The 18576-nt window shown below is 38.0% G+C and overlaps 1 protein-coding gene across 12 annotated transcripts in view; it reads left to right on the top strand.

Moving 5' to 3' along the window:
• The window catches only part of LOC117148944 (potassium voltage-gated channel protein Shaker), a 112596-nt gene extending 94619 nt beyond the window's left edge, over positions 1-17977 (top strand). For 8 of the 12 annotated variants that reach the window (XM_033316675.1, XM_033316681.1, XM_033316679.1 and 5 more), the window contains 3 exons: positions 1265-1455; positions 3032-3469; positions 4248-4399. In XM_033316675.1, the coding sequence (XP_033172566.1) occupies positions 1265-1455; positions 3032-3462 (622 nt within the window). In that variant the 3' untranslated portion in view covers positions 3463-3469; positions 4248-4399. Of the gene's footprint in view, positions 1-1264; positions 1456-3031; positions 3470-4247; positions 4400-13275; positions 13467-13611; positions 13933-14348 lie in introns of those variants that run through there. The other 4 variants (XM_033316677.1, XM_033316674.1, XM_033316673.1 and 1 more) reach the window with 2 other exon arrangements.
• Positions 17978-18576: the final 599 nt, after the last annotated feature.

Genomic DNA, 18576 nt, shown 5'->3' with positions numbered 1-18576 from the left:
GAGGAAAAAATAAAGGATGAAGGAGAAGAGGACGAGCATGCTGCATGTGCCCGATAAACACACTTACCCACTTACACAACACACACACCCACACCTAGGCGCCCTCATCCACACACACACAGACACAAAAGTTTAGCTACAGCCGCCTAATGAGCAACAAAGCCCAGCCGCCTGCCAAATCCAATTGCCTATGATACCAAGATACCAGGAACCCCACCGAAAAAAATCCCCCTCCTCATTTTTCCACTTTCCAACTTTCACAGGAGGAAAAAGTTTTCGCCACACCTACACACATGCACCAGGCCCCCCTCCCCACACTCTTAATCCCACGCACACACACTCTAACACCTGAGCCAGTTGCTAGCACTTACGCAATAATTATGTCTGTATATTAGCACACGAACAAGCCGCCTCAGAAACTGCAAACAGAAAAGAAGAGAAAAAAACTGTACAGAAAATACCATATATACCCAAATATACATATAAACGCTTAACACACCCGTTGTTCTAAGTGTTGTGCCTTCTTCTTTCGACTTTCGTACTCTTTGCGCCACTTTGATTTGATTTGAACGTTCTCTGCTAGACTAATGCCTACTCAAGCCCTCCTCTCTCTAAATATTTACTTATATAAGCGTATACCTATCGATATCTATACCTGTATCTGTATCTATATAATGCGTAATGCCGTATAATTTTGCCAATGCATACCGTATATACGATAAAACAAAAGAACCCAACGCAAAAGAAATTCTAAGAAAAAACGAGAGTTTTACTTTACATTTCTTATATATTTGTATTTTCATTTTATTTATATCGTTCGTTCGTTAACATCGCTCGCTTCCATCCAAACAAACAAATACCAAAAATCAATTAAAAAAAAAAACAACCAACCAACTCCAAAATTCTCAATTCAAATAAAATATGTATCAATTGATAATCAAAACCAAAAAACAAATATCCCCAACAACCAACAACAACAAATAATTGCACCAATTTCTTACCATAAAAATCTTATAACAATAATCAAAATAATAAAATGCAACCCTAAAACGCCGGGAAAATTTGTATGTGCAAATGATTGCCAATCAAAAATTGCATTGTAACTGTATCGTTTATCGTTTGACACACGATCGCGACTATCGATTGAAATCGAATTCGAAATTGAAAAAAAATGAATTGAAAAATTTTGAACTATGTGAAACAACCGATTGATTGAATGATTGATTTATTGAATGATTGAACGATTGATTGATTGATGGTACAGACCCGTCGGCGTTTGGGGCAAGATTGTGGGATCACTTTGTGCCATTGCTGGCGTGCTGACCATCGCACTGCCGGTGCCGGTCATCGTCAGCAATTTCAACTACTTCTATCACCGCGAAACGGATCAGGAGGAGATGCAGAGCCAGAACTTTAATCACGTTACTAGTTGTCCATATTTGCCAGGTACATTAGGTAAGTTCAACACTGTGTGTGCACACCCCCACTCCGAACCGAAGCCAAGCCCCCGTCTCACAATCTCTATCGCTCTGTGCCACCTGTGATATACATATGTGTTGTGGCCTTGGCTCGAACCCCAACCATCCCACCCCCACCTTGTACTCGATTCGCATTTACCCAAACAAACCCACCGTCCCACCAAGAAAAATTTTAAAAAAAATATGAAAAACTCGCAACAAGCCACCCAAAATACGAACCCCCCACTACCGACAGAACCACCAAAACCCAACCACAAATTCAAGTAGAAGAACAAAAAGTAGAACCCGTCGAATAAAAATAGAAACATTTACGAAGAAAGAAACGAATTGTGGATGCCGATGCTGAAGCCGAAGCCAGTGCCGTGTGCCCCAAAAAGAAACCACCGAGAAAGTCAAATCCGAATCCGAAAACCCACCATCCATCCCACCGATTGGCACCACCAAGCGGATGGATCTCAAGCGGATGGGCACCGGCACTGCTTTCGAGCCAGACACGCTGTCACACAGAGAAAAAATATCACCACAAATCGGTCATCGATTTCCACACAGTCACCTTTGATCTGAGGCATATCATTGATTATTGAATCTTTATGAAATGGGGATTTTAATGCCCCAATCTGTTTTTGCATATACTTAAGTTTAATCACATCACACAGAAAACAATACCCTACATCAATATTATAATAAAAGAGGTACGATTTATTAAATTTGCTATATCCAAAGATCTTATGACCTTATCCTGTCCATAGCACCTGTTATAATAACTACAAGCGTTGAATGTTAAATTTGTAAGTTGTTAACCTTTAGATTGAGCTGGATGCATTATAAAATGAGGATGTTTCCACTCCCTCATCAATAAACATCCAGAATTTTATATTTTCACAATGATATGCCACAGATGATTGCCATAGCTTAAGGTATTTGCATGATTGAAAAAGTCGAGATGACAATATGAAACAGATGTTATGTTTTTTCTCTGTGCACTGCCGAGCACCCACCACCCCTCCGAGGCAACACCTAATTGGCTGGTGGGCTGGTGGGTGGCGTGCTGCAGCGCCGGTGGGTGGCAACCCTGTCGGTGGGGCAGCGGTATACCGCAGTATTGACAGTTGTGCCACAACCAACGTGCACGTACTGTGTGTGTTTTGTGTGTAAGCGAGTACTACAGCAAAAAACATTACTGTAACCGATGCATTACAACTGTATGTGTGATCTCCTCTTTCTCTCTTCTCTCTCTCTTCTTTTTGTTTCTCTCTTTATTCCGTCAATTGTATGGCCAATTTGAATATCGAAACGCGACCTCCACACAAATAATTCCCCAATTAATACCCGATAACCCGAAAACCAAACCAAATTCAAATCGAACTCGAACCCATCCATCCAATAAATAAATCCGCTCCTGCATCCCTGGCATTGTGTGAATCCCCTCAAATCAAACTCACGTACACACATCATATCTACACACACACACACGCATAAAACACGCTCTGTCTGCCAACGCGTGATACACACTGCGACAAAACACACTAAACAAATGCATACAAACCACCAAGTAGGTCAACACATGAAGAAATCATCATTGTCTGAGTCCTCATCGGATATGATGGATTTGGACGATGGTGTCGAGTCCACGCCGGGATTGACAGAAACGCATCCTGGACGCAGTGCGGTGGCTCCATTTTTGGGAGCCCAGCAGCAGCAGCAACAGCCGGTAGCATCCTCACTTTCGATGTCGATCGACAAACAGCTGCAGCACCCACTGCAGCAGCTGACGCAGACGCAACTGTACCAACAGCAGCAACAGCAGCAGCAGCAGCAAAACGGCTTCAAGCAGCAGCAGCAACAGACGCAGCAGCAGCTGCAGCAGCAACAGTCCCACACAATAAACGCAAGTGCAGCAGCGGCGACGAGCGGCAGCAGCAGTAGCGGCCTCACCATGAGGCACAATAATGCCCTGGCCGTTAGTATCGAGACCGACGTTTGACTACTGGGTAAGTGTTGGAAAACGTCACTCGCTTGCTGCACAGACCCGACCCCCCTACCCCTCACTGCCACCACCACTACCAACCCCGAACAACATCCATCTTTGTCACACTACCTATCTATATCTTGCTACGGCACACTCACTTCTCTGACCCCAACCCAAACACCACCAACTACCCAACATCACCGGAACCCGTGCACCCTGACTCGTAGAGCGTAACTAGGTTTAAGTGTTGCAAAATGCGAAAAGCAATATGCAAAATTCCAAAACGGATCGTTCGCACTGGCAGCCACAGATGCGCCACAGCGGAAACAGTTTCTTTTGCTTCAAAGTGAGTGGAAAGAATTGCACGTTGACACCAATGTCAAAGCAATATTGTTATGAGCTTCTAACAATTTAATAATAGAAATATTTAATTTCATTCGCATATTTAGTCAATGTACTGCGTTTCTAAAGAATCCCATTAAAACCTCCCAATGAATTATCGCGAACAATATAAATATTAACTCCAAATTTATTGTTAAACCCATAAACTATTTTCTCTGTGCAGTGCGAACATCCGATCAAATAAATTGAACTGAATTGAATTACGATTTGATTAGAACATAACTTTTTCTCTCTTTTCTCTTCACGTGGCGCGCTCCTCTACCTACGCGATACACATGTTTGCCTATGTTTACGTATAAACCTAATCCTAAACCTAAACCTTTGCCTACGTATCGATCCCCATGTATGTATTACCATATGTTTGATCTATATGTATATATGTATGACGAATGAATCAGTGCAAAAGACGTTGCGTGGTATAAATTTGGCCTTGACAGGAGTTACGTTGGATGCCAGAAACGACTACAAAAGCTGTTTATATTTAATTTAAGTAGAACAAATAACAAAAACAAATTTAATATATTGCTAAATTAAATTAAATCTAAATTAAAACCTAAATTAATTTAATTAAATTATACATTTAATGATAAACAACACTAAAACCAAAAAAAAAACAAATCCAAACCAGAGATAACAAAAGGCAAAAAATGAACGGTAAGAGAGTACGAATAAATCCAAGTAGTAAGGCATAAACCAAAAGTCCAAGAACTAATAAACATTGACAAATAACACTACAGAACAGAAGGGACATTAAAGCGACAGCATAAACATCGAAGAAGTGATCGCAGAACTTAATCAAATTTGCAACAACCGAAGCTGAATAACACCGCGATCAAGCTGCAAGAGCAAATGGAAACTGTAAATAATGCAATAAAATCACAAAGCTCACAAGCCATTATTTTAGCAAGTATAAAACAGTGGAAAGGCCTTGGAACTCCCATCCAAAGGACGAAAAATGAAGCCAAGCACAGTGAAGCAAGTCCATATTGAGGGATGTCCCTTTGAAAAGCTGAAAGAAAGAGACAGCAAAGCAGATTTACGATCTACACAACACTCAGTCACCGAAACAGACACACACACACGCATTACTAAAAAGTATAGAAAAACTGCCGTTATATTTAACTGAAAAGTAACAAAGAAGAACCATAAAACCAAAACCAACATGTATAGTCATCAAGCGAAACGCGAGGCAATATCTGCTTTTTAAATGTGACAGAAAATACTATCGTGTAACTTAGACAGCTAGCCATCTGTAACTGAACTACTGAATAACTGAACTAACCAACTAAGCATATACACACACATACCTATATGTGATAGATGTATTATGTGTGTAACCTAATCAATATCGTTCGTAACACTACTCAAGACCCTTTGTTTTTTGACTAAAGCTTAAGAGAAATCCAGAACCCTCCACCTACCTATATATGCCCACCCAGCCCACTTCTAACCTCTCTCCACTGAACACATATTAACTAACTGAACCCATATCAGCTAAAACTTCTGCTTCGATCCCCACGAATTAAAACGAAATAAAAAGTACAAATATTCAACTGAAGGCAAACGCGAAACAACTAACGTACTCGTAAACTATTACGATTGCTTAAAGGAATTTCGAAGAAAGGCGAAACGACTGCAATTTAACTACAAGACCGAACGAACATTAATGGAAACATCCAATGGATTGCTCGTATTCCCCAGTCACAGATCCGCTCAATCACAATAAATAATATCACAAACCAAGAGATAAAATGGCGACAAGAGATACAACAAAACCGAAAACGCTCTTATGATTTTTGTAATGAATGCAAACTATATACGACAAGAAGAAAACCAAAAATAATAAATTACAGGGCTCTTTAGCGATGATTTCTTTGACTGAATTGCGGGGGTTGGTCATTTAACCCCATTCCCACCACAAGAAACCCCTTTCACAGCAAACAAAATACAAGAAATTGTTGACTGAACCATGCGAATTCAACTTTTGCATTAAATGTATTATAGCAGAGACACTATATTATGAAGATATATATTTATGTGTGTGAATGTAACTGCATAGATGAATATATGATATCATATATATGGATTCCTACATATAGGAGACCTGTACATAAGAAGGGTTGCTCTTGTCGATGTAAATTGATAGCAACGATGCCAACAAGATACCGATCATATTTGAGTGTAATTTTTAAAAAGCTTCGAAAACCGTCCACACACACACACACAAACGTACTCACCACATACACACACAGACACATATAGATATGGATATGGATGGGGCGATACCCAATGTTAGGGGCGAAGAGCTAGGGGGGTTCCAGAGTCCCAAGCCAACAAAAAGATCCGGAGGAGCAGAGCAGAGCAAAGTGCCTTAAGGAACATTGTAAGCTGGCCGATTCGACCCCCTTTGTCGACTCAGCCCCTAGATTGGGAATATAGCCCCCTTTTTTTTGCATCCTCCCCTGCAACCCCTGGCAATTCAGTAGAACCAGCTGAAAAAGCGAACAATAATGCAACGTTTCCAAGGTGCCACAGTGGAGGCCAGATATAAAGGGCCGAACGATACGTGGACACCGTGTAAATAGTCGCTACCCAGAATCCCATTGAAATAGGGTATCCCCACTGTGGCTGCTAACTGCTGTAAATACTCTCCAAATACAAATACATCTTGCAAATGCGATTTTGTACAAAAAGGAAACAAAAACCAAAAACAAATCCTAACGATAAACCCAATAAAAACTAACGATATTAAGTAATAAATAAATAAAATGAAATGAAAGAGTATAAAACATTTAAATGTCAGCTAATTGTACTGTACGTAGTTTCTCTATATCTGTAAGAAAGCAAAGATTTAAGAGATGAATAAGCATTAGAGAAGATAATGATAAAGATAAAGGTCCAGTCGAAGATGATGAAACTAGCAAAACACCAAAGACGAACGAGGATTGAGGAGAGGGAAAAGAAGCGTAACGAAAAGAAAACCGCCTACTTAAGATTAGATATTATGTTTTAGATCGATCGGTCGGAGGAAATGATTTTAGCTTCATAAATACAAGAATACCAGATAGCGGATAGCGGATAAAGGTTAACGATAAAATTTACCAAACACATGAAATATGAACATGAAAATGAATCCAGATAGCGATACAAAGAGCCGAGTGTAAAGTAAGGTTGTTTTTTTTTCCTAGCCTTAATCTAGACAAATGAATAAATTTAGCAAACATAAGTGTAAATGAGTCTAAGAATTACCGATGTATAGCTGAATTTAGAACTTTATTATAATTTTATTATTACAATTATATGTTCATATTTTGTCCTACATCTTAAGACTTTGATTTAATCACAAAATAAGCCACTATAATTAAACAACAGCAAAAAAAAAAGAAAAACACAAAACAAAAACCACAAATAAAATGGAGAACAAGAAATTGAAAATCGTGTTAATATTTACCTATGAAAGCTTAACAAAAAACATAAATTATAAAATGAAACAAAAAAAAAAAAAACAGAAAAAAATTTGGAATAAATGTGTTCAGCAAAAGAAATGTTATTATATGTTTAAATAAATTACAATTAATTCGAAATGAACAAAAAATTTAATGTAATTAAATTGAGCTAAGTACACGAGTAAAATTCTAAACAATTTCAAATTGTACATAAACAGCATATACATATACAGATACATTTAGCATGTAGCATATATCTAGACATATGCATATGCTGCATCCGAATTACAAGCTAGCTAACCGCAGACTAAGCGCAGACTAAAATACGAAAACCCTAAACCCTGAACATACCAAAGACACTCACTCGAGCATGAGACACTCGATAAGCAAGATGAGCAGTGAGGAGATTAGGAAAACGGAACCCTATGCTGATCCAATCCGATCCGAACCCACAATAAAGAAGCGATATCGAAGCAAATAAATTGTGAAAAGTGTTTTCGAACCGTTTTTTATTTCGCACAGTCCCCTGTGCCCACCCCCTCCACCACCCTAAGTTTCCCCTTGTAAATAGTATTCGAATTATCCTTCTCATTCCATTCCGATTCGCTCCGTTCCGTTCCATACTTGTATGTACCTATATATTTTCTGGTATTTGTATTTTGGCCTTAGATCCGTAGTTAGTCGAGTCGAAATGGAAACGGAATCGAAACCGGAAACCGGAAAACGGAAACCGTATCCCTTTCGATTTAGGATCTAGTCTGAAGCAAAAACGCTAGTTCTGTATTCTTAGTTTGTATTGCAATTGTATTAGCTGGCGCTCAAAAACCCAAATGTAATGAAAAGTTCTAAATTGTAAATACATATTTGATTTCGTTTCGTAACGTACGAGTATCTTGTGTGAGCTCAACCTAATTTTCGTCTTTGGCATATCAATCACTCCCAGCTGCAGTTGAGTTATCCGATCCGTAATCAGTAATCAGAAATCAGTAATGAGTCAATCAGTCGATCAACGCTAACCGATTAGATACACCCACTTACATATATACTACATACTACCACATACACACTCTCACGTACATGATTTAGGAGCTGAAAGCGCATTTCTTTCGGTTTTCTTATTACTTTCATAAGCTTGAACTATGCTCTACTCAACTCTACGCTCTACTCAACTCAACTCTAGTCTAGCCTACTTTAATCCAAAAGCGAAATGCATTAAACGAAATCGAGAAACATAGGGCGATATATTAGTGAATAGAATCCCAGGAAAACAAGAACAAGAAGATGATTAAGATGATGATGAAGAAGCAAACATATCGTTGTAAAGCAAGAACTAAGTTATGAAAACCACGAATAACTCAAAAGATAAAGTCTAACTAATGATGCATAATTATTTTCGAATATAACACTAACACGCCACAACAAACATTCGACTTCTCCAGTTCAATTCAAACCAAAAACAATCTTTTCAAGTTTTCCATTAAATTTAATTGCAAGCCTAACGAAAAAATCTTAACACGCATACGTAAACAAAAAGGAATATTTATATAAAAATAATGAAAACCATTTTGATTGTACGGACTATAATGAAACAATACACATTTACCATATGCCATGTACGAGTAAATCAAAACATAAACCAACAAATGGAAACAAAAAAAAAATAAAATCTTTCAAAATCTTCTCAATGCTTCAAGAACAAACAAAAAGAAAGCAAATTTCTATTAAGGACAAAGACTGCAAATAGAGATTTAAAAAAAACGTACACTTAAAAAGCAAAAGCAAAAACCAAAAACATTGATAAATTAATTAATTGATTTTTAATTCTAATTTGGCCTTGATTGAACCTACCAGGAAATAAGTTTAGGTTTAGTTAGAAGTTCAAGACACAACACCACACACCACCATACAATACCATACAATACCAACCAAACCGGACCGGACCGGACAGAACTGAATCGTATCGAATCGAATCGCATAGAACTTTCAATTTGAAAAACTACACCCGAACCGCAGACATTTACGAGTAGTATCAGAAATAGCATAATTTCGGAATAATAATAGTAACAATAATGCAGAACCAATGAACAAGACCCAGTCACAAGCAAGTACATGAAAGCAGATGATAATGATAACATACATACGTACATATAATACAAAACTCGATTCGAACACAGTCACAATAATCCCCATTGACAAAAATCTAGTATTACGCCCGATAAGATATTACAAAGCTAAAACGAAAACCGAAACTCACACACAGAAATTAAACCGAAAGAAACAAAAGAACGCATAATGAAAACAAAAGAAAACGAAACCAAACAAAAATGGAAATGTTGTTAAGATTAAAAATGAAATGTTTTATAATCGTTATTCAATAAAAATAAAAAATAAATAAATTTCCAAGAAATCATTAACCAATAAACAAGCAAGCAATGGCGCAATTCGAATTCATTCGAACAATTCTAGCTGTAATCTACCACCATCTCTACCAATCTGCCAATCTATCGATATACCGATACCTAGGCAATAATCCAATCGACTGGTCCCGAAAGCCCCATTTGATCCATTTTAGACTAGCTGGTAGTATTTGCTTTGTGATCTTACTTCTAACTTATTATTTCGTTGGGTAGGCCTATTCGCAAGGGATGGCATTAGATCTAGTTAGTCACTACGTTATTCTTATTCCTTATACAGTTATCGTAATTATAAGCCTTGGCTCTAGTTACCTAGATCTAAGTCCAGACCCTTCCCTCCGAAAAGGGGGGCTTGGCACCTCCCCTTTTCTTTTCGAACACGCAGACAGACCACCCCACACACACACCCGAGTCATATACCATTATACCTACAGTAAATATACTATATATACATACATATATACATATATATATGTATGCCATGCCATGCCAGTAGCACATACCATTGCAGACATTTCCCTAGCGTAGTTTAGCTCTTTTGCCCACCTACCCCCACACTCCCCCAAATGAAATGCATACACATACTATCGCCGTGAGCACACACTAATCGCAGATATAGCGATCAATCGAGTGATAAAAGTAACGAGAGTACACTTAAAAAAGAATACCCTTACAACTTACTGAAAATCTTGGAAAGTTGAAGTCCAAACAGGTTAAATCCGGCCCCGGCAGGCAAAGCGATGCTAATCAATCCAGCGAACGGTGAGTTTAAAAACCCTCGAGACCCCTCTCCAAACCCCCGGTTATCCTATATCTATGTCTCCGTCTCGTTAACAATGCCCTTTGATATGAATATATATTTATACTATATAAATTTCTCTCGCTCCCCAAGAAAAAACGCAGTCTCAGTCGGTTTTCCCATAAAATTGTATCTCTCTCTCTCTATATATATATTTCTGTATTATGTTTTGACTTTGACTAATCGTATTCGTTTTTATTTCAACTTTTTTTCTGCGTATGAATCTTCATTTTGATTTTGCCTATGCCCTCGGATCTGCGCTATATGCCACTCTCGATTACGTATAAGCATTGACCATATTATTGATATAATCGTATATGGAATATTTTGTAAACTTTTGCTTACGTTTTCCCCCCTGCGCCGAATGTAAAACTGTAAGAATCGCTTCAGCGCTCAGCCGCCTGCACCTGCTCAGCCGACGCTCCTGCGCTATCCTGCTATACCGTAACCGTTATCGTTGCCGTTACCGTTATCGCTATATCATTAACGCTATCGCAACCAGAAATGCCAGCAGCAGCAGTAGCAGCAACTGCAGCAGCAGCATCTGTAGCATCTGCAGCATCTGCCGCAGCAACAACATCAGCGTCTTGAACAACAACGAACAACTAGGAAGATCTAACAGCCCTGTCAAAATGCTGAGGCTGTGCGGCTCCTGCTTCTGCTCCTAAGTCCCGTTTCCCTGTGCTTCCCGATTCCGGTGCATGTGCAATCAGTTGCTGTATCCAATCGAAATCGAATAACAATCGAAAATCGATATTGAGATCGCGACAGTACCAGAATCAGATCGCGTCAAGCGCAATCTGCCAGCAAATTCAAATCCAAGCAAAGCAAATCAAAGCAAACAAAAAGCAAAAGCAAAGCAATCCCAAATCAAAAGCAAACAAAAAACAAATTGCAAAACTTTTGCAAGAAATATACACAACGGCGCACGCTTAGCACATTTGCATAAAAATACAACTTACTTGCTACCTATATCTCCACAACCAACATACCCAAAATACACCCAACACACTCTAAACACACAGACACTATCACACAGGAATGCATACACCAACTAAAGAGTTAAATCGAAACTTTTTTGGCTTTTCTACTCACTTTGAACACGTTTTTTCTCTCGCTTTGATTTTGATTTCGTTCCTTGACTCGAGTACTCGAATGAGCATTATATCAGCTACTACTCTTTGCCTAATTACGATCGCTTAACTATACCTAATCTCTATGTTACGAACACATCAAAAAGAACACGTCCCAATTAAAAAAGAAGACACACACATCCTCTGCTGCACGGCAATTAGACTGTTTGGTCGGGAGAATTGCCGAGCAGCTTTGTCCACCCACTCATCAGCCATTCGCCATGATCATCCTAAAAGAGAAATCAAAAATTTTGAGCACACACACACAGTCATGACACACACAGACTATCGAAAGAAAACTTATTGAATCATGCACCCAAAAGTACAGTCAGTTCAAAACATACAGTCAGACAGTCTATACAGACGATCCAAAGCAGAGGAGACGAGCAAGCTCCGTACGGCGACGATGAAGAAGAATTGGACGAGATGAACCAGACGAAGAAGAAGCGAAAAAAGAAGAAGAACTCGAAGGCCAGTCGCTCCAGCTATGTGTCTCCCTCCCACCTCCGCGCCCCACCGCTGTGTCAGTGTGTGTGTGTGCCGAAGCAGTCGGCGGATGGCTCCTTTTGCTATCCCTCACCGTTAACCGATCGCCGATCCCTGAACGAGGATCGGCGAGGATCGGTTCGATTTGCTTTGGTTTTTCCACACATCTCTATCTATGTATATTCATTTTATGTCAAGTTTAACAGCGACGACGCCAAACGCCGGCACATTTTGTTTATTCCATTTGGCAATAAGTACGCTTCGGTTTTTCGTTAGCCAAATCAACCCGCAATCCACCCATCAATCTATATGTATAAGTACGAATAGTATGCCACCATAATTTCGTCTTCTTGATTTTTGAAATTAATTTACGGTTTCGACTTTGGTTTTGATTTGAGTTCATAGTTACCCACCACCCAGTTGGTTGTTGTAACCGATTTTGGTTACCGCCAACGAATTGCTTTCGATGTTTGCATACAAATACCTATACGAATACCATTAACCAGAACAATAACAATAACAATACCACCCCTATACCTATATATACCAATACCTAGTTGAGCTTATAGTTTTGACTTTTGCTTTCCCCTGAGTTGAGTTATCGCTTCTCCACCTGCCTCCCCACCCACGGATACTTACTCGAACGTCTCCAGCCGACCATTTGTAAACCCAACTCGTATCGCTTCGTTTATGTAACCCATATGTATCTGTTGTGACACGTTTTTCTTTTTTGCGTTTTTAACAAGTTTTTAACACTTTAGTTGGGCCCGGAGCCACGAGCTCCGGATCCCAAATCTAACCCACTATCTAGAATAGTATATCGAATATATCAAAACTTATAACTCATTTCTACTTGTTTGTTTTTTTACCACCTGATTTACATACTGCGTTCTTCTTCTACGTTCTTCTTCATACCAATACCAAATCAAAAACCAACAAAACACACCAAATTCAATTGACTTTGAAACGAATTTGCATATTTAAACACGGATCGGATCGGATCGAACCGAATCGAAACGAATCGATTTAAATATACAAACCAATTCGAACTCGAACACACCCAATGACAATGACCATTGACAAACATGAATCGAATCCACAAATATTGCCATTAAACAAACGAATGCATTCAACAAAAATGCATCCAGGCCCGTCGGCTTCTGGGGCAAAATTGTCGGCTCTTTGTGCGTGATCGCTGGTGTGCTGACAATCGCACTGCCGGTACCGGTTATCGTCAGTAATTTCAATTACTTCTATCACCGCGAAACGGATCAGGAGGAGATGCAGAGCCAAAATTTCAACCACGTTACAAGTTGTTCATATTTACCTGGTGCACTAGGTACATACTACTACTACTAGCGGTTAAGAAAATCCCAAAAAAAAAAGAAAAAATGATCCCCTATCCCTGATTCCCGCCCACTCTGTGCAACCGATATAATATCCCCTTGCTAATCGTTGTATCTGATCCACGACCCCGGATATAGGTCAACATTTGAAGAAATCCTCACTCTCCGAATCGTCGTCGGACATAATGGATTTGGATGATGGCATTGATGCAACCACGCCAGGTCTGACTGATCACACGGGCCGCCACATGGTGCCGTTTCTCAGGACACAGCAGTCATTCGAGAAGCAGCAGCTCCAGCTTCAGCTGCAGCTCCAGCAGCAGTCGCAGTCGCCGCATGGCCAGCAGATGACGCAGCAGCAGCAGCTGGGCCAGAACGGCCTAAGGAGCACAAATAGTTTACAGTTAAGGCACAATAACGCGATGGCCGTCAGTATTGAGACCGACGTCTGACTACTAGGTGAGTATTGGTTTGCGTAAGTATAATCAGTGCCCCAACGTTGGGCGCCAAGTACTATAGTCACTTTAGCTCGGTCCCATGTTGGGCGCCAATAACTTTTGACATTTGAAAAATTTCATAAATTAGTACAACCTTTGCTAAAATAATACATACATTGAAATAGAAACCAAAATATAGTCGTTTATACCAGTTAATTCTGTCAATTAATGGATTATTTTTGTCTTGTTTTTATAACTTTTATTATGATAATGCAATTTCTTTCGAATTGTAGCACTAAATCAAAAGTAATAAATATATCAAAGTAGCACACGCTTGTCCTTCTATTATATCTGTATTGCAAATATATGTATATAACTAGGCAACATTGCATTTTTCGGTCACACTCTTTATCTTTCTCCTTTGACTCTATTTCGCAGTCAAACAAATGGAAAATGGACGAAATTTGCGCAGTGAAATGCTACGTTGGATGCCAGAAACGTCATCAAAAGCAGTCTAATTTAGAATTTTATTAATAAATACAATTAAAATATAATTATAATAATTAGTAAGCAACGTAGTTGTAAATTAAACAGCAAATGTACACAGACACAACACACACACAGACACAGTGCCAGTTCACTCAGCTTGAATTAGAGTATTTGTAGACACCAAAAAGAGTCAAATATGGACTGGCCTTCAATAGGGATTTCCTTGTTTCTCCTTTCATTTTCCTTCTGGTAATCTATACACCGAAAACACTTACACACACACACGTCCACACACACTCAATGAAAAAACTCTACTTGATACCTATGTTCAAATTTAGCAATTAACAACTAACAATCGTTAACAACAACAAAACAAAACATATAAAACAAAAAACGAGAAAAAAAACAAACAAAACCAAAATCTAATTATCTTAGTAGACTAATCTAATTGGAGTTTCTTCCTTTCTTTAGAAGCTAGCAAAACAAAAACAAAGAACAACAACAACCAGACAAAAACAAACATACAATATCTGCTAATTTTATTTTCATCTTTAAATTATGCTCTATTATTAAATATTAGTCAGAATATTAGTAAAACAAACTAAACCGAAAGAAAATACCAAAACAACAACAACAACAAGTAGCGGAAACGGAAAACTAAGGGCAAACTAAAGGCAAGGCAAAATAGAAAAGGAATATGGAACGACGGATTATCGTCGTTAAAACAGTGCTCGGTTGATATGTTTCATTCAATATTTTAGATATCGATTTGATTTCGAAACGTTTTCCTCGCATTAATACCAATAATTTACTTAGAGATATATGAGATTAATTATTGCAGTTTATAAAATGGAAAGCCCTAAGCTTATTTTGACAATTAGGCATCGTCCGATGATTGATTATTTTCGTATAAAGGACATCCATTTAACTCGAGCGCTGTTTTGATATTTCGTTGACACTACCAACACAGCCATACACATAGACACATGAGACACACATGATAATGCTAAAAACATCAAAACTGCCGTTAAGTTTAAAGAATGAGTAATAAAAGGATTATATATAAATAAATATATATTAAATATATACATACATTTACATATATAATTAAATATACATAAACTAAAGTAAAACTGCTATTTTGTAAATAAGTGAGTCAGAGCTGAAGCTGAACAAATAGACATAGACACAAAATAAATATTAAACGACAAAAAAAAACAAGCAAAAACCAACCAAAAACCAAAATCATAGCTAACTAAAGGGAATACAAAAACGAACCTAAAACCAAAAATAAGGAAAGCTGCTAACGATACAAAAACAATAATTAAACTTAGCAAATACAGACAACCTAAAACAGCCACAAAAAAAAGAATGCCACAAGAACAAAATCTAGAAGAAACCGCGCTGATCTTTCCATTTAGGAACCAAGAAACCAAAAAGAGGAAACCAATTGCAAATTTTATATGAGACCTGTAGGAGAATCCTGGCTCATCCAGTACTAGCTATGATCTCTTATAGAGACCCTTGTGATGCCCACGTGCATGGACCTGCTTTTGTTTGGTTAAATACAGTCTATTATAGTTTCTAGTTTAGTTTAGTTTAGCCTGTCTTCCCTTAGGAAAAAGAGACGGCTGTAACAGCTTCGATATTCAGTTCTCAACTCGAGAGATATGCAGTATAAATCGTATATATTCCTCAGAACTGTTGCATGTTGTATGTGTCTTTATTTTGTCTCCACTGCACGCACAGAACACACAGATACAGATACAGATACGGATACAGAAACAGAAGCTTTAGGATCTAATAGCTCACACAAACATGTTCATGAGTTGTAACTTGATTCGCTGTCTTCCTGATTTTTGTGATTTGATAACAATCGAAATCTTCTCACTTGAAAAGCGTTCAATCTAGCGACTTCAACTTTTGTCAAATTCCTAGAAAACGGCAAACGGAAAAAGAAAACTAAAAGCTATAAAAAAAATCGGATAGGAAAATCGTTAGGGGTAAAACCAAAATTATCAATTTCAATTTGCATGCGCATTCGATATATCAATTCTATACAACATAAGATACAAATACGTTTGAACTGCTTCCACTGCTTCACTGTGCAGTGCATAGTGCCGAATGTCAGCGTGCAAATAGATCGATCGAAGCCATATCTAAATTTCTCTATACCTAGAATCCTACCTACAAAGCTTTGCTTCTACTGCTCTTGCTAACCAAAACGAATTATGAAAATCGAAATGGAGGGAGGAGAATCAGACGAGGGAGCCCACAAGTTACTTTGGACCACAGAAGAAACATCTCACAAGCCAGAAGATTTGGATGGTGAGGATTACGTAGTGTTACGTTAACAATTACGATAACGATGATATAACTTTGGAGTTAAAGATGGGATAGATGGGATTACCATGTTGAGAACTAAGCTAACGCAGGCATATATACATACACACATATATGATATTTATATATATTCGGATATATATATATAAATATGTTTTTTTTTTTGTTAGATATGCGACTGAATAAAAAGTTTTTATTGATTTGCTGCTTGTTGTAATTAAGAAGAATTTAAACCAATATTTATACCGAAGCAATCTGTAAATATGTAAAAACGAAAAATGAAAAAACCGAAAAAAACGGAAAACCAAGCAAAAAATATAAGAGCGGGGAGAAAAAAAAACGTTAAATAAATCGAATCAATTTACAGCTTTGAAAACCGTCCACACGCACACAGCAAACGAATGAGATAAAGATAAAGAAAAAGAATGAGAAGGCGATAGCGAATGAGAATGAGAATGCGGCGAAGAATTAGCGCGGGAAAGAGAGGGAGAATCAACTAGAACCGAAAGTCATTCTTACGTATACTTGATTTGGCCTTAAAGAAACACGCCTGCTTGCACACACACGAACACAGACACACATTCATGCTCCGATCGGCCCTACCTATATACGAATATATATATTATATATGTATGTATATACTAGTAGCAAATGTTGAAGCATCCCATGTTGTGTACTCATGTCAATGTCCCGGCCATATCCATTAGCATTATATATTAGCGGATTTTTGAATTTGTGGATTAATGGATTATTGGATGATTGGATTCACGGACCTGCGTCCGAGTTCAGTTTGGTTTTAGTTCGTTCGATTCGTTGAGAAGTTCTCGGTCGGCCAACCGATTAGATAAGCCCAATGAGCAATAACAAAATACCACAAGATTGCATATAAAATATTCTTAATATTAACTACGATAATTACACAATAATCTCTATATAGGCATACAAATAATAATACAATTAAAAACATATCGTCTTCAAGTCATGCAAACGGATAAACCAAATTTAAAAATATTTTTTTTTTTTATAAGCGTAATTTACAAACTAATATTAAACTGAGAAATCGCTAAGAAAAATGAAGCTTACTATTAAAAACCAAAAAAAAAATGATGCAGAGAGACCGCAGCATAGGAATGATAGAAAGGATAATTTGAGGGCAAAAGGAGGAGAGGAACCAACTTGGCCAGACTACAACTAAAAGTGATATAAAAACCAAAAACAAGAGTCACAAAACAAAAGTAAGAATTCCCAAAAACCAAAAAAAAAACTATTAACAAAGTAAAGATAACTTGCCAAAATAATTAAGGGTATTAGAAAGCGGAAGCGGAAGTGGAAGTGAGCCGGAAGTGAAGTGAAAAAGAAGCGAAGCGAAGAGAAGAGAGAACTATGTTTAATTATGACCGAAGTAATATGCCTAGGATCAAGTACAGTCTGCAGAGTCTAGCTAAGTCCAGCTTGCCCCTTCCAGTAGATTCCCCCATAGACCCCCAAATAGTCCAGGAATCGCAGATTCCTTCGTTGCTCGTTTCAGGATCGATGAGGTGGACAGAGAAGCCGGAGGAGAAGCGAATAAAATGAATAAAAACAAAGACTGGAATAAAACAAATAAAGATTACAACAACAACAAACAACAAGTATATACACACAAGCCGCGGGACTGCAGACATATATCTATGTATAATGTTCGATCAGTCGGACTTGACATACATACATATATACTTGAAAGTTCCAGACCACATCATTCAGTTCAAACCAATTCAAACCAAATCAAATCAAATCAGTCTTCATTATCGATTTCGATTTCGATTCCATTCCGAGTCTTCATTTCGATTAAATA

This window comes from Drosophila mauritiana, chromosome X, assembly GCF_004382145.1.
Source record: "Drosophila mauritiana strain mau12 chromosome X, ASM438214v1, whole genome shotgun sequence".
Lineage (NCBI taxonomy): Eukaryota > Metazoa > Arthropoda > Insecta > Diptera > Drosophilidae > Drosophila > Drosophila mauritiana.
The sequence above is the reverse complement of the archived record's forward strand: the minus strand, read 5'-3'. Positions and strand labels throughout refer to the sequence as shown.